This window comes from Labrus bergylta, chromosome 15, assembly GCF_963930695.1.
Source record: "Labrus bergylta chromosome 15, fLabBer1.1, whole genome shotgun sequence".
NCBI classification, from domain to species: domain Eukaryota; kingdom Metazoa; phylum Chordata; class Actinopteri; order Labriformes; family Labridae; genus Labrus; species Labrus bergylta.
Genome location: NC_089209.1, coordinates 9976134 through 10002441, shown reverse-complemented (window position 1 = coordinate 10002441; position 26308 = coordinate 9976134). Strand labels below are relative to the sequence as shown.

Here is a 26308-nt window from a genome sequence, read left to right as displayed (position 1 = left end):
TGCCGTGCTTTTGTTCTTTCTGTCTCCTCTTTGACCTCTGTGCGTCTAAGTGGCAGCTTCACGTTTTCACCCAAGTGTTGCTGTTGTCATTTAAGGACAGGGGGAGAGATGTAGGGTGTGGGAAGAGCAAAAGAGGGGTTAATAACAGCCCAGCCAGGGAGCATCAACCTCTTATCAACACAGAGGTCAAAAGTAAGGGTCCATAAAACCACGGTAGCAGACTACATGGCCAGAGCCGACTTTATAGTCTCACAGATGTCGTGTACAGATGGCGTGAGCATGTCTGAGGTCATGTTCTTGATAAAGGTATAGCATCATTAAAAATAGAGGGATATATTTACTTTTCACATGTAGTAAACGTTCATGCAGAAATATTTACTTAAGAACTGATTTGAAGTTTGTTTGGTCCTCGTGTAAAGATTGATATGATATTATAATATACTGTAAATAATGGAATGCCATGTTAAAGGAAAATATATTCAAGCTTTTTTTATTTTTCATCCCTTTTAACTCCTTGCCAAATTGACAATCGCCAGCTAATGTAGCTCAGAGTCAGAACTGTGTATACAGTATGTCCCAATAAAAGATAAAACAGTGTCTTGCTCAAACCTCAAGGCCAAATTCATAAAAAGGTTTATATGCTTTCCATGGCTTTCCTTTGAGGAAACTAGACTTCTTTAAAAAGGTGACTAATTATAACTTGTTGGAATTCATATACATTTTTATACCTGAAGTTATAAAAGGTGAGCGATAGGAAAGCTGGAAAATCAGAAGAGAGTGAGCTTTAAGGGAAGGAGACAGGAGAACAGCCTGCTTGCTTGTTTCAGACAACGGCTGCGGGCAGCAGAGAGGGCCAGAAAAAAAAAAAGGATATTACCGTAATACTCCAAAGGACTCCCAGGATAAAAATATAGAGCTGAACACGAGCATATGTCCTCTTTATGACCTGCAGATATGCATCTTTCTCCCTGCTGATGGGCTTTCAACTCTGACACCATTTAAAGGATCCTCCATCAATTGCGTGACTGTGGGTGGGGGTTTCCTCCTAAAAAAAAGGGTTTCTAAGGCAACAAATGCCCTCTCTAAAGACCCACAACCGCCACTCGTTCATTTCCTTAGAAAGCCTCTCTTATCACCAAAGCGCTTATTACTCTCACAGGTCAACTATGGGTGTAATAGATAGTGATTCTGGTGTTGAAGGGACATCAGTAGATACAAAATGAGTAAAAAAAGAAGAAAATGTAGTGCTTGATTTGCACCCAGGATACAATATCTTATAAAGAAATGCTTGTATTGAAAAAAAAGAAAAGAAAAAACAGCCTCAGACGTCATTAGAAAGCTGTATGGCTGCTAACTCAACAGTTCTACACAAGCGCGTCGTCTCACAGAAAGCCAGGTGTGCAGCTCCAAAGCATCCATGTGATGACCAGGCAGACTCAGACTCAATAAATCATGTCACCTCTCAGATTTATTTTCAAACAGCAGCTTTCAGAAAGGCACGCAGCAGCAAAAAAAAAAAAAAAAAAGATGAAAAAAAAGAGAGGAGAAGGTGCATTTAAAGAGAGAGGGATTTGAACGTATTTAACACCCACTACTGCCCTCGCCAGGCCTCTGAACGCCCACCTAGCACTCCCATCTGCCATTCACAGAGGGCTTATGATGCTGCAATCTGGAAGACTGAGATTATATGAGGAGAGGGCAGGAGACGTAGGGAGGGAGGGCGGGGCCCAGGGGTGAGGACTGGAGGCAACTAGGGGAAAAAGGGAGGTGGAAGGATAAAAATAAAATAAAAAAGGTGCAGAGTGCACAGCCTGGATTCATCGAGAATATCACTCAACTCTCATCTGCCTGTTTTTGAAGCAGGTAGTAATCTGTACGGCCACGTAGAGCCATCACACAGGAGGAGGAAGGAAGTCTATAATCAAGGTCAGTTCACTTGAGACTGTCAGTTTTAGGAGACTTCATTCACAAATATGCAAATCAAACTCTTCAATGTCAAACTGTTGGACTTGAACGCACCACAAAGACTACAGCTGATGCCTCGCTGACAACTGGCATACTGAAAGGGGAAATAACTGGGTTTATAATCCAAGAAAAGAAAAAACTTTTTAGAAGATCTAATATTTGATTGTATCTTCATTATCTGCAGTATGCTTTTATGGTTCTGAACGCTGCATATGTAAACGTAAAGGCCTAGCTAGGGCAGGGATTTCAATTGTATGTAACACATCAGTTTCTTGTTCTGTACTGGATCCAAGCTAAATACATCTTTTTTTAAAAAGGAAATGCTTGCTGTTTTGATGTTATCATGAAATCTGTTTTTTTTTTTTCTCTGCTTGTAGAACAACAAAAGAAGAGCTGGCTGCAAAAATATAGACACGGCTCACTAAAAGAGTGAAATCACAGATTTCCTGAGCTGAACATCCAGTCAGCGAGCTCTCATCCAGACTGCCTCCAGTCTGCAGATTCAACACGCTGAATCACCGATAAAGGATGACGACTGACACTCGCACTGTATGTGAGCGGCAGAGTTTTCCAGTTTCTGCAGGTTTTTTGAAAACACTATCAACTCTCAGCTTATAATAAGTGAATAGCAACAATATAAGGGGTCTCTACAAAAATGCACAACAACTCTGGAGAAGTGTAGTTTCCAATACTTTTTCTAGATTTCATGATTTTCTCATAAGATATGTGGTGGTATCTAAAAACAGGTTAGTTCATTTGGGCTGATTTTTTTAGTTTGCTGCCTTTGAGAAATCCCAATACTACTAAAGCTCTATTTAAAATTTCTATTTCACCACTTTAGGGAAATGCACAACATTTCGAACCCAAAAAGGTTCTTCATTAAGTTTTTTTTTTTTCGCTTCAATTTGTGCACTTGGCCATTATAATTTGGTGAAATGACCTAAATGTAAATTCCCCGTCTACTCAAGGGAACTCAAAATCCTTGACCGACCCAGGCGGAAGTTTGATGAGATCTGCGGCATTGAAAAAGGACAAACTTCCAGATAAAGACGATGAAGAAGAGTCCGCTGAAATAACTTCAAGGCTGAGTTGTACTCTCAAAACACATTAACCGACACTCAGGTACAGTACACTTCTTCTCTCTTGTAGATTTTAATTCCGCCCTGTGATTGTCTGGGTAAACCCCCGCCACTCGCCCAATGATAGCTGGGGAAGCCCTCTGCGACCTGGAACAATACAAGCGGTTCAGATAATGGATGGCTGGATATTTAAGTTATCCTTGTAACCTTGTTGTTGACTTGATATTGATGATGATGTTGTGATCGGTTTGTTGGACTGGTGAACTCTTTTGTAAAGATTATTGACCGTTGAATTGTTCATTGAACTTAAAAAGGTTATAAAAGTGCTGTGTGCTGGGGTCTAAGCTCTCAAAATCCAATAATATTCTTCATCTCTTTTTTGTAGTAAGGCTGTAAATAAAAAAGCTGATCCCTCGGTAGAAACTGTCCTAAACTGAGGCTGCAGAAACGCTGTCATGGGGCGTCTCGCCTGCTCTCTCTCTCCTCCCGCAGTGTTTCCTTGATCAGCAGACAGATTAATCCCCTTGTCGACTCGACACCTTTACAAGCGCAAGTCTAACTTCTGCATGATCACTGTCGGTCTACATGGCTGGAACCGAGCGTGCACACTTGTAACCGGGACAGCTGCGCCTTCAGCTAGGTCGGGTGCTTCCCCCCGTCAGTCCCACGGCTGCCGAGCCGCTGACCAAGCGAGGGGAGCTGATCGTGTCAATGGCTGATTAGAGAGTCCCCGAGGTGGGTTGGGACCGGTGCATCCTCTGCTCTTCTAATTACAGACTTAATGAGTGTTCAGCTGTAGCCCATGTGGGTGGGGGAGCCTCCGGAGAGGAGCCGGCCGGCCGGGGGTTCATAAATCACTTTTTACTTTGCCCTCTCACAGCCTGCACACAGAGGTGAACACACACACACGCAGCAGCTGTGTCAGGAGGTTGTTTAGGTGCAAAGTGACACATTTAAAGGTGAAGACGACTTCTACCTCAGAATGAAGCTTGAGCCTGTGACTATCTCTCTTCATCTACCCTGTCAAGACAAAACCCAGAGGGCCATCCTTATGTTGAACAGAGTCTACAGGAAATCTAATCCTGGACGACTTTCATCATATCCTCTAGTGAACAGATTAACCTCAGAGGGGGCCGACAGCGAGACAATATAGATGGACACAATCATTTCCTTTACATGAGAGCAGTGATATTATTAGCGACACAACACAGGAGGATGAATGTGTTTACTTTTCATAGAAACGTTCAACATTTCTGTGTCAACAATGTCTTGCTACAGGTCAACATGTCCATTAACACAATAAGAAAGTGTTTCCTACAACAGTGTACAATATCCAGCTGGGTGGAAATAATAGGCAGGTGGAAGCTTCCTTTCCAAAACAAACCAACCCAGGTAAATAACGATAAAGCACGTCCATATAATCTCTGTAATGCTCTGCAGTGACAGCGCCCAGTGTAGCTTATCATTTTATAACATATATTTGTGTGTTTCCTGTAAAGCCAAGATGAACTTGGAGTGGCTATTGAGTGGAAATAACAGCAGCTGATCACACTGAAGTGATATTTTCGTCATGATAGTGGGAGACCAGCATGTCGAGGGGAAAGAAAATCATAACTGTTAGCCATCATGGGACACTCTGATGAGGTAACGGGCAGAATTCTTGTCTTGGTGGAGAGACAAAAATCTCGAGACGTTGTTATTAGACGACATATTCATATGATAGTGCTGAATGTTGAGCGGGACGAGTCAAACATTTCAAACATGCATCATGGCTGAGATGGGAGTCCTCCTTTTCTTAAAAAAAGAATAAACTATTTGTAGGATTTATAATTTCCAAAAGTAACATCTTATTATGGCTTATATTGAGCAGCAGGCGGTCTAACCAGAAAAACACAAGAGCTGAATATAACGTATGCCAAAAAACACAAAATCCTTCACATTATTGATTTATAAACTCTACAGTTGCTCTACAAAATTAATCTTAATTTCCAAATTCTTATAGCAATTAGAAAAGCTTTAGCCACACCTCTCTACGACAAACAGCGGTAATGCCAGCTAAGATGTTTCATACACAAGAAAAGATGAGCTGTTAAATATGAACACACATTTGCTAACTATCTAAAGAGGCTCAGTGTTATCAGGTGGTGGACAGCTGACAACTACTCGACTTGATATGACTGAATGCTGCCTGAAATAAGTCACATGAAGAGTCTCAAGGTCTCTACAAACCAAGACTAAATTTTGTCTCTTAAGTGAATCTCTCATGATAAACATTTCTCTTATCCATGTTCCAAACAACCATACATTTTCTGCACTTTGACGACTGAGTGACGAGAGCAACTATTCCCTCTGAAAACCACCCGGTTCACCAGCAGTGATGACATCATGCGGTTCATTTCCATGTGACGCCTTTGCTTTGCATGTTGGCTGTGTAACACGTTTGCATAGTAAAACTGGATCTGGTGTTCCCCTCTTACGTGAAAATGATTCTTTGGAAAACGAGGCCAGGACAAACCTTCGGTGGAAATGTGGAAGGTGAGCGTGATGGCTCACTTTTTTTTTTTCTTACCTGTAATGTACATGTGTGACTGTGGGGGGCCTGTAGCCAAAGATCCAGGTCTGGATGTCCATGGGTCTTGCCTTTGGGTATGCTATGGTCACATCTATTACCCACTGCAGGCCTTTACGTTTATTACCTGTCAGAGAAGATACAGGAAGTGAATTAGCATGCATTTCGAAGGCAGCAATGTAAGCTAGCGAACAAGCCAAACAGGCAACAATGCTCTGGGGGCGAACACACAGCATATCTGCCTCACAGCTGGCAAAGAGTCAGAAGCATGTCTTTATATTGTCATAATAAAAAAGGCGAAATTCCAGCTCAACAGCTAAAAAAAAAAACAGTATATCTGACTACCAGGCGTCCCAGAGGAGTTTTATACGACAGCATTTCTGCCAACTGAAGGTTGATGATGAGCCAAAATGACTGAAAGAAAACAAGACTTCCTAGCTGAGGCACTACCTATGCTGAATTTCACTGGCAGCTACATTTATGAGTCACATTGAAGTCAATATTTCAAAAACAAAAGCTGATTTTTCAAATCATGTTTTTTTTTGTTGTTTTTTTTAACTTCTAAATGGCCAAACAGATAGTTTAACTAGAGCTGCTTTCTCTCCTTCCACTTCACGTCTCAGTTAAACAAAGAACGCAGAAGAGAAAAGTGGTGAGCCAGGAAGGGAAAGGATGATAGATGGGAGAGGGGAAAGTCCAACACTTGATAAAGACGTCAACTGTGAGGGTGTGCGTATGTGAGAATGAATGCTTGTTATTGTAGTCCGCTCGATACTCTCCGGTTCTTAATTACATATAGGATTAAAATACAATGAATAAAAAGGAGGTGTACGAAAGGTGGGGACACATTATCTCGATGTTTACGTCCTTGTTAGCACACTCATCCTGAAAAGAGTGAAGGGATTTCAAAAGCCACATTCCACAGTATTTTCTGAGTTCCTCCAAAGGCTTCTAGTCCCTGGGGAAAGTGGAACCACAGCATTACATCTATTGTGTGCGTAAACTATGTTGAAAGGGTCCAGTGCCTTTCTGTTGTATGTCAACACGTGGTCACTCTTGTGAGTTTTGAAACATCACAGAGTTAACTGAAACATTGCTTAAAGCCAAAACAGCTGATTGCAAACGGCCAAGAATGTCCAAATCTGCCCAGACGTGCCGTTTTACGTTGTGCACTGATTTGCAACCAGTCCTTGCACTTCCTGGGTTTTGACAGCAAAAATGTAGCTTAAAACAAACATAGCGCTCCTTTAAGCTGGACAAGCTTGTCAAATATATAAAGAGAACACAAGAGCTTCAGTCAGCATGTACCGACGTTCGAATGAGGTCCATGTGAAGCAGTGCAGCACATTCGACTGTTTGACTGATGTCGCAGTCCAGCCTCATCTCTGTCTCTGCGCCCTGAGCACTTCCCTCTCGGCGCCTTTATTTATAAAGGTAAACATGGCGTGCCTATGTGACAGGGAGAGGTTACAGTTTTACAACAGCTTACATTACTCCCCGGCAGTATGGACAGCAGTAAAACTGGGAATGCTGCTAACAAGACGTACAGTTAACCTTTTCACACATAAAATACAGAGCAACCTGCGGGGTTGAGGAGTGTGACGGAGATTTCACTAAATTAACAGAAGTCATTCTATTTACTCTGCCAACTGTATGTTGTGTGCTTTAAAAGTGTATACTTTTTTTGATTCCAGGTTTTTTAATGCAAAAAGTAACTTTTACAACTTAACTTTTACTATTGTTCTTGCTCTGGTTAATTATACATTACTCTGACGTTTTATCACCATCATCAAAATGTGCTCAGTAACGCTGCTTTCATGGCTTCCTGTTAAACCGTCAAGGCCAAACACTCTTTTAATGGGAGCGTGTCAGCTGGCTATGTTTGTGCACCTACACGGGGGAGCGATGGCAGCAGACCCGTGAATGAAAACAAACGCTTGAAGATGTCTTGTGTTCTTTTACAAGTGCTTTAGTGCTCTCAGAAAACAAAAAACAAACACAAAAACTACCAAGACACCAACTTCTGGCTCTTTCTCAGTTTGATTGTTACAGTTACTTGATAGGCATGCTTGGTATTGATGTGTGGGTAACAGGAGCCAGATCTCTGTCCAAGTGTGCTGAAAGGCAGCCACCGTCTCCCGTGAGCAGCCCGCCAAAGGACAAGGCCGTGAGCCAAGGTATCGCCAGTGCCCTATGCACTGTGACAAACAATACTGTAATAACAGCAGCAGCAGCAGCGGTAATTTAAAATGACATCAGAGACGCCCCGTCCTTCTGTAAACAGCCAGAGGAAGGAAGCACACTGGCAGGTACCTGGCTCTCTATCAGGCCACTCTTCAGGCCAATAACTTTGCTGTAAATGCACACCTGTCCCTCCCACTGGCTTAAACGTAAAAACGTGGTTGGCGCTATCAAGCTTATTCGTGATGGATGACATGGAACTCCATGTTTACCTGAAATGACTCACACTAGTGAACTTTGCCTACCTGCCGACTGTAAATACGTTTTTTTACAACACACATATCTTATCAGTCTAAGCTGCACATGGAGCCTTTTTTCCTGAAGGCTGTGAACTACACTGGCAACCGGTGACCCGTGTGCTTTGTGTCTGTGCTGAGCTGTGTGTTTAGCCTGCTTGACATTGCATGGCTGATACAACGGCGGCACACACATTTACATCAAATCCCATTTTCTCCGAGTGGCCCATTTGTCTGTGAGTGAGTCAGCAAGCTCTGGGCACCTCTGCAGAGCATCAGTGAGGGTCAGAGGGAGAGGGAGAGAGAGAGAGAGCTGTGTCTTTGATCAGCCCCTACACACAAACATACACACACACACAGCAAAGGATAGAGAGGGGGATAGCACTCTTGTGGGTATACTGCATGTGTGTGTAGTTTTTTTTTTCCTCGCCCAAGGTTTTAATGCCATTAGCTGGATTCAAGTAGAAGGACGAGCACAACTGCAGCAATAGGCTTCCCCTTCTCCTGAGCTGCAGGAACAGAGGCAAGGACAGGAAGATAAAGAACAAAACTGCTATACAGTGGTATTACTGTACACAGAGTAAGAGAGAAACAGATTTCAGAAAAAGATTGACATGTCAAAGCCCTTTAATGTAAAAAAATGAAAATAAAAACTTCTGCCAGAGGTCATAAACACCCACCTCTGCTGTCCTCAGCATTTGCTGGCACTGATTTGATGATTAAGACTTTGTAACCAATTTTGCACGATAGCCAAAACAAAAACGTGCACACGCCAGCACGTAATTTTGCACATAAATGAAGCTTCGCTCTCGATTTTACGACGGCTGATAAAGGCGTACTCCTCCTCTGGTTTGACAGCCTGTCCTGCAGATGGATAAACAGACAGCATCTAGCTGTTAGTGCTGAGGATGTCAGACTCAGAGCTGTGTTAGCAAATCATTGGAGAGCTAAAGTCCCCGAGCCACATCCTCAATAGTGCTGGCCCAGAGTCTCTCCAAATTACTATTAACACAGCAGACCCTTTTGAACTGAAGCCAGGAGAGACTGCTGGGTAAACTGGATGTGCACAGGCTTGAGGGACTTAATGTATCTGTATGTTTATGACTGTTTCAACATTGTGCTTTTAGCTTGTGATGGCTCCAAGAGGAAGGTTTACCAAGTCATCTGGATAATGTTGCTCAGTAAGACATGCTTTATTACAGTCCACATACACATTTTTTTTAAAAACCCAAACACATTTAAGGTACAGGCCTTCCTCCTATAACAACGCACTGACAAATGTAGAAAGAATATATTTAGGAATTCTCCACACATTACTGCTTTTTATAACCATTTTTCTGGATATGTAATAAACATATTCAACAAGAATAATTAATTTGATCCCTTAGCATTTCAGGTTTAATTTTAAAAGACAGGAAAATTTAGAAAATGGATTGATAACAGCAAGACGCATAAAAGAAGTCACATGCATCTTTAATTGACTTCAATTGAGCAGTCTTTTCAATCAAACCAGAACTCCACAAGCTCTATTTACTGCACAGTGTAACGGTTTTCTTCAAATGCATGCCTATGACCTCATGAAGTAAAAGTTAAAAAGTGCCACTGCCAGCCTGGATCTGTGTCTCTAGTCTAGCACAGCTTGCCGTACACAATGAATGGGGACACATTTTCAATCACGTCCGGTCGCATGCAGTGAGTGATAGTGACGGCTGCACTTGCGTTAATGCCTGCACGTGTGTGAGCATTTTACACTGGTATAATGGTCGCACCACATATAGAACGCAGCCAGTATTTAAAGTGTGTCCCAGCCAATGACCGGATTTTACAGTAATGCTTTATATGTTGTGATCATGGCTCCTTCGCTGGCCTTCTAGCATTAACAAGACCTTCAATCCACAGTAAAGTGGGAGAGTTCAGAAGACTGTGAAAGAAGAGACAAAAATGACATTCTGCCAGACTTCCCCAGGAATAGCATTCTACTATTTGAGACCAAAAAATCTTCAAAGAACACCCTCAAATTCAATATAAATTCCATCTGTGTTCAGTGAATCAAAAAGGCCTTTACCAAGGAGAGACAAACACTGTTTTTAAAACCAAGAAGAAGTTATTCTGGGCCAGCCTTGAGAAATATTTGTGAACCTTTTCTTGGGTTTAGTCTAAATTTTACGGTGAACTGATTCAAATAAAAACACACGTTTTCGGTATTATTAATGCTTTGTGAAGTGGTGAAACTTATCTAAGTTCTTCTGGATCTAATGTAAAAACCAATGCCATTAAGTTGAGTATGGTGTTTTATTTCTTTCAATTATCCTGATCAGATAAACTATAATTGTGAGCTTATTATATTATTTTACACAAATATTTACTGCCACTCGCAAAATAAAACTCTTGGCGCACAAATTCAAAAACCTTGCACACAAATTCATCCACAGAGATTTGCACAGGCTGCTCAAGAGTTAAGTAAAATAAAGGTGACGATAAAGAATGCCACTTTGCTCGTTTGAGGTTTAGCTTGTGGGTAGCAAAGACTTTCAACAGTTTGGAGGCGGAGACCAAGGAGGGCACTGTCCTTCTTATGATTGGTCACTGTCATCACCATCACGCCCACATAACCAGACTCAATCAACCTTGTTTGACATCTTTTTTGTTACATGAAGCCCGCAGAGAATACAGTGATATCTTTAATCATCACCTGTGTTTTACTTCACCTTTGCAGCTCTCTGAGCGTTGAGAGTTTTATTATGTGCATGGCAGTTAATATTTATATGGGAAATAATATAATTTGATCGTGGGCATGTTTACCTGCTCTCTTCCTTTTTGATATAAACCTGTTGCTATAGTCCAGTACTGCTTGGGAGACAAATGCCACCACTATTTATTAACTCTTAAATTGAGACTAGAGGTGGGCGATATGGGAAAAATATCATATCACAATTTTTTTTTGGGCAAAATCCCGATCACGATTTTTTTCATATTGTTCTTTAGACAAATTTGTAAGTTACTGACCAGTTCAACCAAACTTATTTCCCTGTATAATGTTTTTAAATGCACAAAAACTGTGCTGACAAGTTTAATCTATTTGAAAAACATCTTTGTAGGAGGTCTGGAGGTCTCACCCAGAACATCTTTAGCAACAGAAATGTCTTTCCCTCAATTTGATGAATATTTATGAACAATTTGAAGGTTTTCCTCACCACTTTGAAATTATGAGTTAGTTATTTGTCCTCTTTTTATGTTCATCAGGAACATTTTCACGCAGTGATGCATTCATTTAAAAACATGGAGACTTCGAGTTCTTGTGTTTCTGTTCTATTTTAGCCCTGCAGAGTTCCTACAGCTGTAGCTTCATACAGGCTCTGCAGCATCTGTTGTTTTTTATGAAATCATTGGACAAACTTTAGTTTGGTTTATAATCAAACATAATACAGAATGTGTTCATTCTGTGACACGTGATCAAGGTAAGTTTTACTGACAGAAGACTTTAATTCAAAGAGGGGGCGGTACATGGTTGATTGACAGACAGACAGTCACCATGGTTACTCACTATCACCTGCCTGCTGCTTTGTAACGTTGTTTAGCCTAATCCCTATAGGTTCCGTTATCACAACAGGTGAGCTTCGGGTGGAGAGGCTTGATAAGTAACTTTTAAAAACTGAGAGAGAGCAGAAAACACAGAGAGCAACATTTCAAACACCGGGGTTATATCTCCACTCACTGACTGACTGTCTGAGCTCCACCCTGTCTGTCTCTGACTGTTAACGTCTCTCCGTGTCGCTATCTGAGATGTAGACTAATCTTAACCGTGCAAACTATGCAGATAAGTTAACTGTTGCTCACAGCTTGTCGGTTTAGAAAAATATCAGAACAGTTGCAGATAACCGAGATGAAGTTGTTTTTGCAGACTTTACTTCTAAGTTTCGTTTTCACCGCAGCGGAGCAAAAGAGGAGGAGACGAGTCTGTGTCAGAGCATAAACTGCAGCATGATAGAATCAACACATAAACCCGGTTCTACGATCTCTCTGCTTTGGCAGATCGTCAGCACGTTAAAATCCTTCACGATCTAAGATCGTTATATCACCCAACACTAATTGAGACAAAGTGACCAAAACATACAACTAAAATCCACTGTAATATTTAAGTCATAAAATCAGTACACATACTCCTGTAAAAGATCAGGGAATTGCCCCAGAGAAATCTTAGCTCTGTTATTATGTCATTTACCTGTTTGGTTAGTGGTCCCGGTCTCGTTGCCCACGCTGCCGTTTTCCTGCTGGGCTGACAGGGTTTTCAGGATAACATTGGTGGCCCCGAGGCGCGGCAATGTGACGTGGTTCAGGTGGGGGAGAGAGTTTTTCTTGGCGAACAACTGACTAGTTTCCCGCCGCTTGCGCAGGAAGCCTCCCTCAGGGAACAGCACTATCCACTTCCTGTCGCGACTGTGGTAGTATTTGTCTAGGTGATCTTTTAGGTAGACCAGCTGCTTGTCTCGGTGAGCTTTACCCTGCAAGACAAAAACAAGGGAGACACACGGATAAACAACTTGAGCGTGGTAGTGTGAAGTCTTGAACAGGGGAAGAAGTCATGGCGGTTGTTTTCAGCACTTTAAAATAGAATTACTGCACTGAGATTGTATGGCTCCACCAATCAGTCCAGTTACAGCTTACATCCATGTCTGCCAAGATTAAAGGTAGGATAAAATATCGATGCAGCAATAGATCATCCTCCTAACACATGTGATACAATTATTAAATGGCTGGTGTTTACAGCATGATATTTTATTTGATCTAATTTTAAGATTGTATTCTGGTTCATTTCACGTCTCATTATATAGACAGGACAGGGGATAGAAATCAGAAGACAGAATAGAGAATGACATGCAGGAAAAGAGCCACAGGTCAGATTTGAACCTAGCTCATCCACTTCGAGGACTATAGTCTCTGTACATGACTACACGTGTGAACTAACCACTGACAGATTACCTGTCAATTTGATTTACAAGGTCTTAAACTTTACGACTTCTCATGGTGGCGCTTACAACATGAATGAAGGTTAAGTGAACAGAAGTTAACTGGCCAATAAATAATTGACAGTGGGGTAAATAAGATGATGCCCCATGATAAGAGGTGAAACTGGCACCAAATTGCAGTAAATAAATAGATTGTTCCTACACATAATCCTCTCATCATGGGCATTTTTTAATTCTACAATTAATAAAACATGACGTATCATTATTTGATTGTCTTGCAATACATCAATTATCGCACAATCACTATCATGATATCGCCACATATTGCGTATCGTATCTATGGTATCGCAAGTTACCTCGAGACTAACACCGGATTTAAGAAAAGATTCTAAAGTTGACGCTCTCTTAATTTGCCCCAAGGAAAAAAAATTGTTGAGGCGAAGAGCTGAATTCATTAACTGGATGAGAAACAAGCAAGCACAAATCAAAACTTCAGTTAGGTGCAATTACACTGTGGAGCACTCAGAGCAGCATCAATGGCACAACTGAAATGGATGCAAACATGATGGCCTTGACAATATTAAAGAGCATTAGCAGTGACGGCAGGAGGAGGAGCAGCAGGATTGATTTTGAGTTAGACCAAGTCAAAGGCCATTTTAAATGCATTAGTATAACTGGGCTGGGCTCTATTTGTTGTGTGAGCAAGCACAAGCTGTGAGAAGTGGGAAGTGCCGACAACATAATGAAAATGGTTAAACATCTGAAGTTGCTTCTGTAAACTGTCAAAGAATCAAACCAAAGAAAGACACAACATACTTCCCAACATGACCTTAGTGCTGTTGGGTTTGTGCAGAGAAACGTACTTCACACTGTTTTAACTTCAACATTGCGGAGTCCATTGCCCGCTTCCTCATTGTCAGTGTGTTTATCCACGGCTGAAGGACTTTGATGTATGGTGACTTGTATGAAAGTGAGCAACTTTCACAGCTTAGTTTCAGCGACACTCTCATGTGCTTTTGTCAGTTGGAACCAAGAATACGCACTCAGGCACCCTTTTTTTTTTTATGAGCAGGTTATCCTAGCTCGGAAACCCGCGGCTCCGGAGCCACCTGCGAGGCTCTTTTGTCGTTTATTTTTTATTTTTTATTAACAGTCTCTTACTGGAAAAATGTGCTGCCTTTTCATTTCATTTCAATAATCAGGCCACTGCTATTATTTTTTTAAATTATTTCTTCCACATTTGAATGTTTGTCATATCATTGCGACACCTAACTGCATGTACATCCTTAAATGAATAAACAAGGGATGCTATTTTGAGAACACTCCTAATTTTAAGTTTTGGAGGACGAAAACACGTACCATGAATAAAAAGTTAAATCACAGCTCTGTGCCACAAGCATCTGAGCCCCTGCCATCAAAGCCTGCTGTGTTGTGTGGTGCATTATGATGCTGGAGACTCGTCTGCCAGTCTGAGTGGACGGCAGATGCTTGGGAGGCCGGGGCAGATGATCGCTGCGATGCACGTATGTGTGAAGTGTTTGGTTGAAGGATGTCAAGAATGCTCACACAAGGATGCCAGAAGCGATCACAGATAGAGGATGGCAAGAAAGGACGAGTCTGCTCGGACAAGCCTTCCACTCTAGCATGTCTGGCTGTTTACAGGCTCAGGGTGCTTCACCCTCGGCACACCGCCAGATGTGAAATTCCACAGGAAAGCATTTCCATGGCATATTAAGATGTGATTCCTACTGTCATGGCTGTGGTGTTTCTGCAGCTCGTTGGGAAGGGAAGTGTAGCCTTTCATTCATTGTAAGACAGAAGACAATCTGGACGCACTAAAAGTGATGATTTTTATTCCTGTAAAATATAAGTGTAAAGGACCAAACGCCTACATTTTCATCAGAAAAGCGGCCTGCATCCAATATGAAGGTAAGAACGATATACCAGTATAAAATGTTGAGACACATGCGGCGTCATGACAACAAGCACACAAGCTGCAGGGAGATCGCAAACCGTCGCATGCATGGAGCCTATTGTGGTACCCGGATCTCAAGGAATAACTGTCACCAACCTCTCCCTCTCGCTCAAGTGGAATTCTCCTGACTATGTTGTGCCGTGTCCTCACACTAGCTTACTCAGACTTTCTGCTTAAAAAAATACTAAGGGGCCGACAGGAGGAACTCCGTATGAAGCCCAAGTGAAAAGTAGGCCTGTTCGCGTTCACACGTGCAGCTCACCACAGAGGTTTTTCAGAAGTTTAGAGCAAGTGCAGACGCTTTAAACAGCTATTCTCCCTCTTTTTTTAATGATTTACTTAATGAAACAGTGGTATACTGTTACGTAAATAACCCTTGTGGAGTCCTGGTTCAACAGAAAAGACTCCTGAATTTAAAGTGAAAGAAAGAAAATCTGTGTCGGCCAACAATGGCAATCAGTGCATCTCTGGCACAAAGGATTTCTCTTTAGTCAACAGCTTTCTTGAATCACTAACGTCCCATCAACTGACAAATACAGTGGTTCACTTTTTTTCCCCACATGCTCCATGTGTCTCATAAACCAAGATGTCTGAAAACAAGAATTTTTGTTTCTGCACTCGTTTTTGTCTGCAAGATTTCACATTTCGGTTATGAAATGGGATCAGTAGACTTTACACAGTTTAGTCTGAGCTGCTTGTTTGCTGACAAATTCTAGCCAGCCGGCTGTCTGCAGGAATCACACTAATGTCATGACATTTTTTAATATGCATCGCAAATACAGCCTGTCAGTCTGATAATGGTTATTTTCACTTGAAACAAATATTAAGTAAGAGTTTTTGTTTGACTTTCTGCCTGAAAATGTCTCTCTCAGATTTGCATATTCCAGGAATTCCCTGACCAGCAGGAGCCCTGTAGTATCAATGTGTAGGCATGTCAAAGCATGCCGCTCTGTTCCAGCTGCCCCACAGCAAAAGGTCAGTCTGACCAGGCCAGGCAACTAGCCCGAACACACTACTGTCTGCTGCTGTTATCCCTCTCAGAGGACAACACGGTCGTCAGAAGTCTGCTAGCGTTCGATTGTCCAGCTGGGACAAGCAGATGGGAGGGACTCCACTTTTGCAGAGAGTGCAGTAAAACAAGCTAATGTAGCCAGGACGTTGAAAAAGGTTGGTTTGTGGTTGAAAAGGTCTACGTTTTAAGCTTGAGCTCTTCAGCAAAAAAAAAAAACTCATGTTCCAACCAAAAACTGCTGACGTAGCCTTGCAGGGCAGCTCACTGGTTGTGGTTGGTGTTAACCATTTGAAGCAGAGCAGGTTTATGTTCAACCTCTGAGGGCTAAAGTTTTGTTTGACATCTTAAAAAACAACAACAAAACAAGTATTGAAACATATTTCAGTCAGAGTTTTCCTACTGTTGGTCTCTTACCTGTCTGATGAAGAAGTCCCCGTGGATCAGGGACACTAGGCCAAAGTTGGTGTATTTGAACACATGGTCCATCAGCCACATCATTTTTTCTACCACCTGAGAAAAAAGAAGGGAAGACGCGATCAAAATCTGCAACAAACCCATCGTCTCTCCGATTCACCTGTCAGCAGCCGCATGTGACTTTTGTTTTGGTGCCACTGCCCCCAAAATGATTCGCAGCCCCTCTGAGCTCCCCCCCCCCCCCCACCCACCCCCCTCGTGACCTGCACCGATGCAGCTTTGGCTTACTGTCCTTTCCCTGCTAAGAGGATAAACTGGGCCGGGGATGCAGTTGTTGAGGCGGATCATGTCAACATGTTTGTGCAGCGCAATTCGCCAGCTCCAGTGCAGTGCAAAAATAAATAAATAAACAAAAATAAACAACATAGCTTTCCCTGTCGTCAGAGAAAACCATCGCTAACCTTGAGGATGATTGGGGAAGCAGGGCTGCAAGTTGCACTTACTGAACTGAAATGTAACTCTTTTCTCCTGCAGTTCTGTTTTCTAACTCAATTCAGCTGTAGACAATCACTTACAGGTTAATAGAAACATTTATGTGATTAATGGACATCCGGTTAATGAAGTCAAGTTGCTATGTCAACTAGGGCAACCAAAACAACAGCAACAACAATGTTTATGACGTGCTGGCTAACTCTCCGCTCTGAAAGCAACACTATGGTGCATGCTAACACTTGCATATGAGATGACAAGATACAGCCAGTTATTCCTCCATGCAAATGCTAAAAAAGTACACATGCTGGAGTGAAAAAGAATGACATGCTCACACAAAATGATTGTTGATTGAATTGATGTGTTTACTGGGAACGATCATATCCCAACTTCAGTCTCGATTGCATGTTTATTCATTGCATAGGAAACATTAGTGCTCTATGCGTCGAACAGATGAGGTGCTGAAGATGAGTTTGAGTACTCCTACAACCTAGACAACCAAAGAAGCAACTAAGTCCCTCACTACACCTGATTACCACCGCACCGTGTTGATCCGTCAACACAGCTGGAAAGTAACTGACACTAGAGTCAGGAGATATACGCTTTGTAGTGTGCTGACACTCCGGCCTGACGAAGAGTGTGTGCAGTTACTTCTAATCAAGCATCATGTTCAAATAAATGCACGTAAATCGTTGTTTTCCAGTTCCCAAAGAAACTTTCAAAAAAGCGTCTTAGCTTTTGCATCGTCACATGCCTTTGCAATAGACTAGAATGTCAGTACACAATACAGAAGCTCTGCATTACAACTGTCGAGTACAATTCATGAGCATGATTTTGAAAATGAGGAAGAGGAAGAGCGCAGAGGTGTGAACACATTTCACTTCCTTTTATGTTGAAAGTGTTCAATGTGGAAGAATGCAAAGCAGCCACTGCTCGTCTTTTTGCACATCAGTTGGTGTCCTGTCTGATGATTTGAATGCAGCAAACCACAACACTGATCTGCTCCACTGTCTGCCTCTGTGTGGACTGTTTTGACTGAAAAAAAAAAAAAAAAATCATCATCCCATCACTATGGCGCTTTCCTGATCTAAAAAAAAAAAGAATCCCCTCCTGCTGTATTGACTCTGGAACGCACAAACATCACAACTTTGAAGCATTTCTTCTTGTTCTCAACAACACTTTATACGTCTATTTGGTTAAACTAGTAAGACAGTCCAGAATTTGACTAACCTTTGACAAACATCGTCAAAACAAACGTACTTAACGAGGGCTTAGAGGGTTTTTTTTTTTTTTTTTTTTTAGAGCATTGTGTGCAATTCTCCAGGAACTCCTTAATGGCAGGGACAATGACAACAAACATGCTCGGACAGCAGCCTTTCCAGCACGCGACAGACGGTGCAAAGTAGCCTGCAGGTTCAAAATACTGCATGGCTTTTATTTAAACCGATGTGACCCCCCCTTTGACCCCGGTTATATTTTTGGACTTCCAAAACGGGATACAATGAGGCAACACATATTTCTCTCTCTGTTCATACCGTGCCCTTGTCTTGAAAGCACATCATGAGGGTGCACACGTCTCCTGTGGATTGGTGGTTGACAATCACCATGGCTTCTTCTTCGGAGATGGGCCTCACGTCGTCACCCCATTCTGTTACTGTGAGGCAAAAAAAACAAAAGACAGAAAGACACACTCAGGTGAAACAGGAAGTACAAATAGGGTTTTTTTTTTTTTTTTTATCTTCCAAACTTTTTGTGTCTGCATCTACTCAGACATATAACAAGCAGAAACATTTTAAATCATGCATCAATGTTGTTCAGCTTATTAAATCAGTGGAATTTTGTAAAACTGTAAAACAGACACAAAGAGATAAAACATTTTTTTTTTTTTTTAAGGTATTTCTGTGGGCAATTTTGCCTTTATCCGATAGGACAGCTGAAGAGAGGCAGGAAATGTTGGGAGTAGAGAGTGGGGGGTGACATGCAGCAAAGGGCCGAGGTCGGATTCAAACCCGCAGCGCTGAGGACTCTAGCCTTTGTAAATTGTGCACGCATCATAACAAGATATACATTAAAGCACTCTAAGAAAAACTGTAGTAAGGACATCTCACACTACTTTGAATTGAAAAGGATTTTTACTGTGCTTAATATTCCTTAATCTAGATCAACTTTAAATATGTTCTGTAATAAAAATAAACTGGGACCAACAAAGATTAAAACAACTCATCATACAAGGAGATTATAGTCTAATGTGAGGGGCTCACAAACCACATGACTCAGAAATCCAACATATTTGCTCCAAACTCTGTGAAATGTACGAGACAGGTGAAGTTTACGATGTCAACAAAATGAAATAAAAGCAAAAGAACAGAAAAAAAAAACAAGTGAGAGAAAACAAACAACATCCTGACTTTCCCAAACTGCTCCCTGCCTTTCCCCCCGGTCTGATCTTCATAACCCTGCAGGCCGGGATGAGAGAGAGAACGAGTTTATCTCCCACATTCTCCAAGTTGATTGTAAACAAAGATACTATTCTGTTAATGTGGACAAATGGGCCTCAGCCCACCCACACAGCTGGTTAGGGCCGTTAGAGGACTTAAAAGGAACATTTACTGCCAGACTTTCTGGCATCTTATAGATTAGTCATCATGTGTTTTAATGTGTTTTAATCATCATGTGTGGAAAGGGAGTGACGAAATGTTAGCAATGGGCGTTGCAACGTGATAGGAGGAGTGAGTGTTGGGAAACGGTAACCGCCACTTCCACTACTGACCGTTCTGAGCGGTGCAGAATAATGTGTTTCAAAAAAGCCACACATTACTTTAATTTACATTAGTGATCTCAATAAATCATTTGAGGAAGTTACAAACAGCATTTTAACACCCTGCTAAATTGACATAATACATGAACATAAAAAGTTTCACAGGACATGGACATGAGTGAGCCGCCTCTTAGTGACAGCTTTAGCATAGCTTGTAGCAACTAACCAACAAAACTGAGAGGAATGAACTCAGTATATGGAGTTGTCAAGATATCACTTTTGCAAACTGTGATACTTTTGTAATAAAACTCAAACAATATTAATTCCTGTTTCATTACCATTGTAATAAAAATAGATGCTCAGGCAACCAATATTTGGGAATTTCTTGTTTTAATTGCCAGATATTTCAAGCAAACTCCTGCAAACGTGTTGGCAATGTTTAAAAAGAAACACAACTAACGTATTTGTTCAATTTAGGTGGTGAGCTCTCGTTCACTTCTGGAAGCTTTATGTCTGAAATTAGGGACGGGTACGAGTTTTTGACCTCATTACTCGAGTAGGGTTTCATTATTTGCGCAGCAGTGTATGTTTTAGGTGACAGTAATTCTACTTTGTTAGTGTTACATGTGTAACAGAGCTTTCTGGGTTAACCTGAATTCATTTACTTAGTGAGAAAATAAACACTGCACCTAGGTGTAAACTTCTCCAGCAATAGCAAGGGAAACATTGCTCCAGAAGGCGAGAAAAACAAAAAAAGACGAAGCTAATGTGCAGTATGGGGGCGCAGGTGGCCTAGTCGTTAGTTTGTTTGCCCCATGTACAGTGGCCAATATCCTCTAAGTGGCTGCCCAGGTTCGAATCTGGCCTCTGGCTCCTTTCCACTTCATATTTCTTTGCAGCCGCTTGCTGCCAATGCTCTCCTGCAAATTGTAGTTTAAGTTGTTATCATATGGGTCATCATCAATAAGCACCAGTCCCTGAATGTGATAATTGGAAATGAAGTGCAACATTTCAAAACACAAGTAATCATTTTGAAGCACCTTTTACATACTGCTGATCAATATCAAGAGCTAAAAAAAATAAATAAAGCAAACAAAGCTACGAGACGAGGTGTGGCGGGACAAGCTGCTGTGTTAGAAAGGAGAGGTGTGTGTGTGTGTGTGTGTGTGTGTGTGTGTGTGTGTGTGTGTGTGTGTGTGTGTGTGTGTGTGTGTGTGTGTACAGATAGGGATAATGGAAGGGGATTAAGATGAGCAGATTAATTTAGAGAATAAAGCACAATTAATATTTAGAAACAAAGCAAATAGTAAAAACACCCCACACACCCCCCAGGCTACAACCTCATTGTGTGGGAAACACTGTAAGTCATGCCATTACTTTCCTTCAACCCTGACTAAATGTACTGAACTGTCTTGAAGGATGCAAAACATGAGCAGAATCTTTTCTACTTAGTGGTCAGAAATCGTGCTTGTGCACCTTTTTCTTTTTTTAGGCAGCGTTGGTTTATTTTTAGTAAAGAGCAAAGCAGGTAGAAAGTCTGAAAGCTCTCAGCTGAAAAAAAAAAAGGTTTATTTGTCATGTCACAACATTATCGGCGGACTTGTTGGTATGGGAGCTCCCTGTCTGAAATAACATTGCACATTTGATGTGTACTCATCCTGTGACAACAAGAGATCAGGATTATTAGCATGTCAACTAACTATAAATATTGCTTCCTGGAAGCACATACAGCTGAGACCAGAACCAGGACTTTGTCGGCTGAGATAAAAAAATATTACAAAAGCAGAATCACACTGCAAGCTGCTGTTCTTAGGGCCAAGTAGAGGCACATCAAGCAGGGTACACTGCACACAGGTACACAGAGGTCTCATCTACCCACAGAGCAATTTTGATCATGATCCGACTAAATGCTGAGGAGATGTGACTCATTTCCTGTTTTTGGGACTTGGCAGCCGGCTTCATTGAAATGTCACAGCCAAATAGTTTGGGTATAGAAAATTAAACTGAATCATGGATGCAGACACCAAATCAGTGATCAGTCAGTCATGGTTTGTACACGTCAGTCAAAGCTCGGGGTCTGGTGTCCATGGAATGGGGTGATAAGCGTGGGCATGTATTGATTGAAATGACAGCTTTACCTGGTGCTGCAGCTAAAACAATAACACAGGAAACAAGATATTAACGGGGTTTTTTTTTTGGCCTCATAACGGTCGAGGCTCTGAGTGGAATTCAGCATCTTTGGCCTTGTAGCGTGTAAATGTATATTCTGTAATTGGTGTGTATATACTCTTGTAATTAACTACTCATAGATAAATGCCCAACTTGATTTGAGCCACTCAAACAGTAGGGAAATATACAGGGGTATAAGGATAAACAGACATTTACAAGAAAATGTACTCAAAAGTAAATGACACAGTACAGCTGCACTGATATGCAACCACAAATAAAAACACATCCGGTGTGAAATTTGGCAAAAAAAAAAAAAAGGAATACATCAAAACTGACCTTCAAAACAACTGTGTGTGTGCTTCCCTGCCTCTACCCTCTACAAGCTTGCTCTGTTCTCCAATCACACACAAGCTTTGATTCATCTCCTTCCTGAATAAGCGCACACTGTCATAGTCTAAATTACTGGTAACTTGTCAGACAAGACAGAAATGTGTGCCCTAGCAGAAAAATCCTCGGCCGTAACAGTCACTCAGGAGCAACTAGGGTTAGTGAAAGGATAAGCCGTAACCGAACTATGAAGGCAATTTTTCTACAGCCAGAAGTTGTTATAAACAGGGAAACATGTAAATGAAAACCCTAGTCTTAGTAAACGCCCCGTAACTGTCACTTCTCAGACAAATGCGAGGGACTTCATTTAGTGCTGATTCTGGTTACCAAGCGATCTTTTTGTCAACCTTCGAAAATGATTTCGTGCAAAAAATGCTTCTCAGGTGAAAAAACAACACATGATGGACAAGGTAAAAAAAAAGTGTTAACTTGTGTTTTTTTTAATTGTTAACGAGGCACATTTCTGACCGTTACTTTGAAATAAAGCGATTCATGAATAAATAAAATGATCAACGTGCTTAATATGGATCTGAAATATTGTAAAACCTCAATCATACCTACAGGTAATTCCAGTGTAACATAGAGACAAGATTACTTCAAATGTTTCCGAGTCAGATCTTGGATTCTGCCTAATGACATAATCAACATTTCAAAAAGGGTTTACTAAGGCTATGGCTTATCATTTTGTTGATACAGGGCAATCCCTCTAGGTGAGCCATTTTACCCAGACAATAGCCAGCATCTCAATCAGCACCTACATGTCTGGACCTCCAGTGGGTTTCTCCCTCATTTTCATAGTCAGGCCTCACGGCAAACACCGGCCACTTTATTAAGCTGTACCCGAGTGTTGATGAAACACACGCGAGCTGCAACAAAAGACGGATACACACCACTGTGAGATGAGAGTTGACAACAATGGGCCTTCCTGGAGAACACGTGAGCTTCTTTTGCAATTTAAATGCACTTTGTCAGCTTTGCATGTTAACAGAGAAGCAAGGAGGTGAAAAGATTCATTCAAGGCTGCACTTGTTTAGTGGGGGAACCCCCGTAGTTCTAGGCGGGTCTATGATGTGAATGCTTCATCAGTCACGCCCTCAGAGTGTAGTGGGAGTGAGCCCTTCCTCTTTATGGGGGAGATCATGATGGGATTACTTCATAAGAATTCATGTAAACCTTCAAGTTTACATCATCTGACTAAGTCTAACACAACACCTACAAAAGAGCCAGACATCAATAGGTAGTAGGACAGACAAATATGTTAGACAACAAAATGTTACAAAGACCTCAAAACAACAAAAAGGTAACACACTGAAAGTGATCTTAAAAATGCTCCATTCTTTACAGATCTCAAGACAAATTGTGATTAAAGTTGATAACTGTCCGGTATCGTGTCAAAGAACAGTTACACAGAGCAAAACAAAGTGCATTTTTTTTGTCCACTGACAGAAGCCTGAAATGACATGCAGTGCCCCCTAATGTTACTGTTTGTAAGAGGAGAATTTCAACCTGTCTTCACTGTAAAATATCCTGTTCATGCTTCTACTGCGGCAGAACAAAAAACCCACCAAGGTCATTCACACTCAGTTTGAGGTGAGCCAAAAAGCCATTCTGGGAAATAAAGGAAGTCAATACATAAACTAAGAGGAGACAAAGACGGCGGTGGGAAATCTAAATTGTGTTTCAGGGGAAGCACTCTTTGAACAGTCAGTGTGAGAGGGGAGAAGGCTATAGAGTGCGTCCAGCTGAGTAGTAGCATACCTTATGGTGACAGTCAGGAGCAAGGCTAACATGAAAAAAACAACAGGGCCTGTCAATGCAGCTCACAACATGACTGAAGGTCAAGAATAACACATTCGACAAATTGAATAGCTTCATTGTGATAACCTGCAGTGGACAATATGGCCTTCATTCAATTTTATCTTGTCACAACTGTTGAGCCATATAAATTCACTTTTCCATATGCTAGCACACTATTCAAAAAGGCCCAAATCTATCCAACACATCACCACCAGATATACAAACACAGTCAGATACTGAATACATCCAAGCTTGTTTGTTAAATAACTGTGCAGTTACATGCATGTTTAAACTCTACTGAATGAAGATGTAAGATCTCTTTTCAGGCAGCCTGTCAGATTAACCATTAGTGTATGACTCAGGGGGACAAAAAAAAAGAAAAAGAAAAAGAAAAAAGCCAAGCCACTTTCCTGACAAGTTTTCAATGACAAAGATTGCAAGCACCAGCCCACTTGCTGCTAAGTATTGGGAATGAACAACATTTCATTGTTCAGCAATTCTTTTGCAGATATCAAGGGTGCATGGATAACAATAGCGAATAATTAATGCAGGAAGCTCCCAGTCCTGGATTACTCTTTAATTTCTTGTAAAATGTTAGAAAGACACTTAAACATCAATTTAAGCCAATTTACTCGAAATTGGTTAATGTATTGAAATGAGAGAAAATATGTTCCTAATTGTTCAGTCTGTGTTCTTTAAAGGCTTTGTATGTGATTTTTTCATCCAGCAGCACCAGCAGGAAACCAAAACAACTCGCGGCGCATTGTTGTGTTAGCATGCTAATGCTAGCGATCTTTATTATGCTCGTATCTTCACACTGCATGTAAATTTACCCGAAATGAGCGTGATCTAGAAACACAGTTAAGCAGTGAGTACAGTATGTTATTCTTCTCTTCTCTAGCCCCTCAATTAAACAACTTTTACACGCGAGGGGAGGAGTCAGCCGCAGTCCGGGCGATGTCAACAAACTGAAGACAGGACTCTGAAAGCATCACAGACAGTGGGACTTGGGTGTTACGCCCATTCTAAACAGTCATGACTCAGAGTTATTTCCAGAGGATATACTTGATTTCTATTACATTTAAGTGTGAAAAAACGCATAAAAAAAGCCTTTAATGCATCTCGACAGACTGAGCTGCAGCCAAGGGACACAGGGTGCTTTGAACACCCTCACAAGGAGATCTCCTTCAGGTTAATGAAAGTGATTTGGTAAAAATGGCATGGAGGCAGGACGACTAGTTGGCATCTTCAGTTTAGGCCTTTGTCTCACCTTTTGTCCCCCGGGGAATAAGATTAATCCTCACCAGACTGAGAATCGAGGGCATTCTTCTAGCAAAATGACACATCTGTGACACCTGACAGGGTTGTGGGGGTGTACGTACCCTGAAGGCAATGTCATTTCATAGGGAGCATGCCTTCGTGCTCGCTCAAGTCCCCGTTGTTGCGGGAGACAAGCATAAATGATATCACTGAGATGGGTCATCTGTCAGAGAGAATACATTAGGGAAATTGTCTTTGAGAGATGACACAGTTAGCACAGCAGGATGACAGCCATGCTGCGGGGCACACTGTCTAATCCAGTATCGGTGGTCAGCTAAACGGTGTACAGCTGACCTTGCCGCTCATTGCTGCTCTTTGTTCTGTCCCTCTGGAGGAGCGACAGGAATGTGGCTCTAAAAAAAATATTACAGTCTACACCTGAGTGAGGCCAAAAACCAAAGAGTAGCAAAAATTCTCCTTCTCCTACCTCCTCCTGTTAGCTGCAGCATTAGCTGCATGTAACGCTCGGTTCTAGCCCCCCTCGATAAAAATTTGTCAGTCCGACGTTGACATTGTCAGTGTGATATCACTGATCTAAGCCCATTGGCTCGTTGTGGCAAGCCCTGCAGCTCATGTTGCACGCCCGTTAACTTCTGTAGCACGCCCACGATATGCCGTAGCCTGCGGTAGCACAGTAGTGCTAAGGTGCTAATGTTTATGAGCCAGTGGCTGCATTCCCAATATGGTAAAAGAGGCGGGACATTTTCGAGAACCGATTTCTGAGCAACTGACCAGTAACGACAGAGCGGATCGGCAGACCAATCAGAGCAGACTAACAGTGTGGGCTCAACAGAGTGTAGCTGACGGACTCAGAGCGTAGAGGGAGCAAGGAGGAGCAGTACATGAAAACAGACACTTTTTTCAGACTTTAGCTATTGTGAACGTACAAAAGTAGGTACATAGATTAAATATACGAACCCCAAAAAAGGA

General features: G+C 41.7%; 1 protein-coding gene across 3 annotated transcripts in view; it reads right to left on the bottom strand.

Moving 5' to 3' along the window:
* lpgat1 (lysophosphatidylglycerol acyltransferase 1) overlaps nucleotides 1-26308 on the bottom strand; it is a 47116-nt gene that overhangs the window by 12070 nt on the left and 8738 nt on the right. For all 3 annotated transcript variants that reach the window (XM_020628273.3, XM_020628276.3, XM_029275971.2), the window contains exons 3-6: nucleotides 18483-18601; nucleotides 16459-16554; nucleotides 12313-12592; nucleotides 5614-5740 (exon numbers count right to left, since the gene is read on the bottom strand). In XM_020628273.3, the coding sequence (XP_020483929.1) occupies nucleotides 5614-5740; nucleotides 12313-12592; nucleotides 16459-16554; nucleotides 18483-18601 (622 nt within the window). The remainder of the gene's footprint in view (nucleotides 1-5613; nucleotides 5741-12312; nucleotides 12593-16458; nucleotides 16555-18482; nucleotides 18602-26308) is intronic.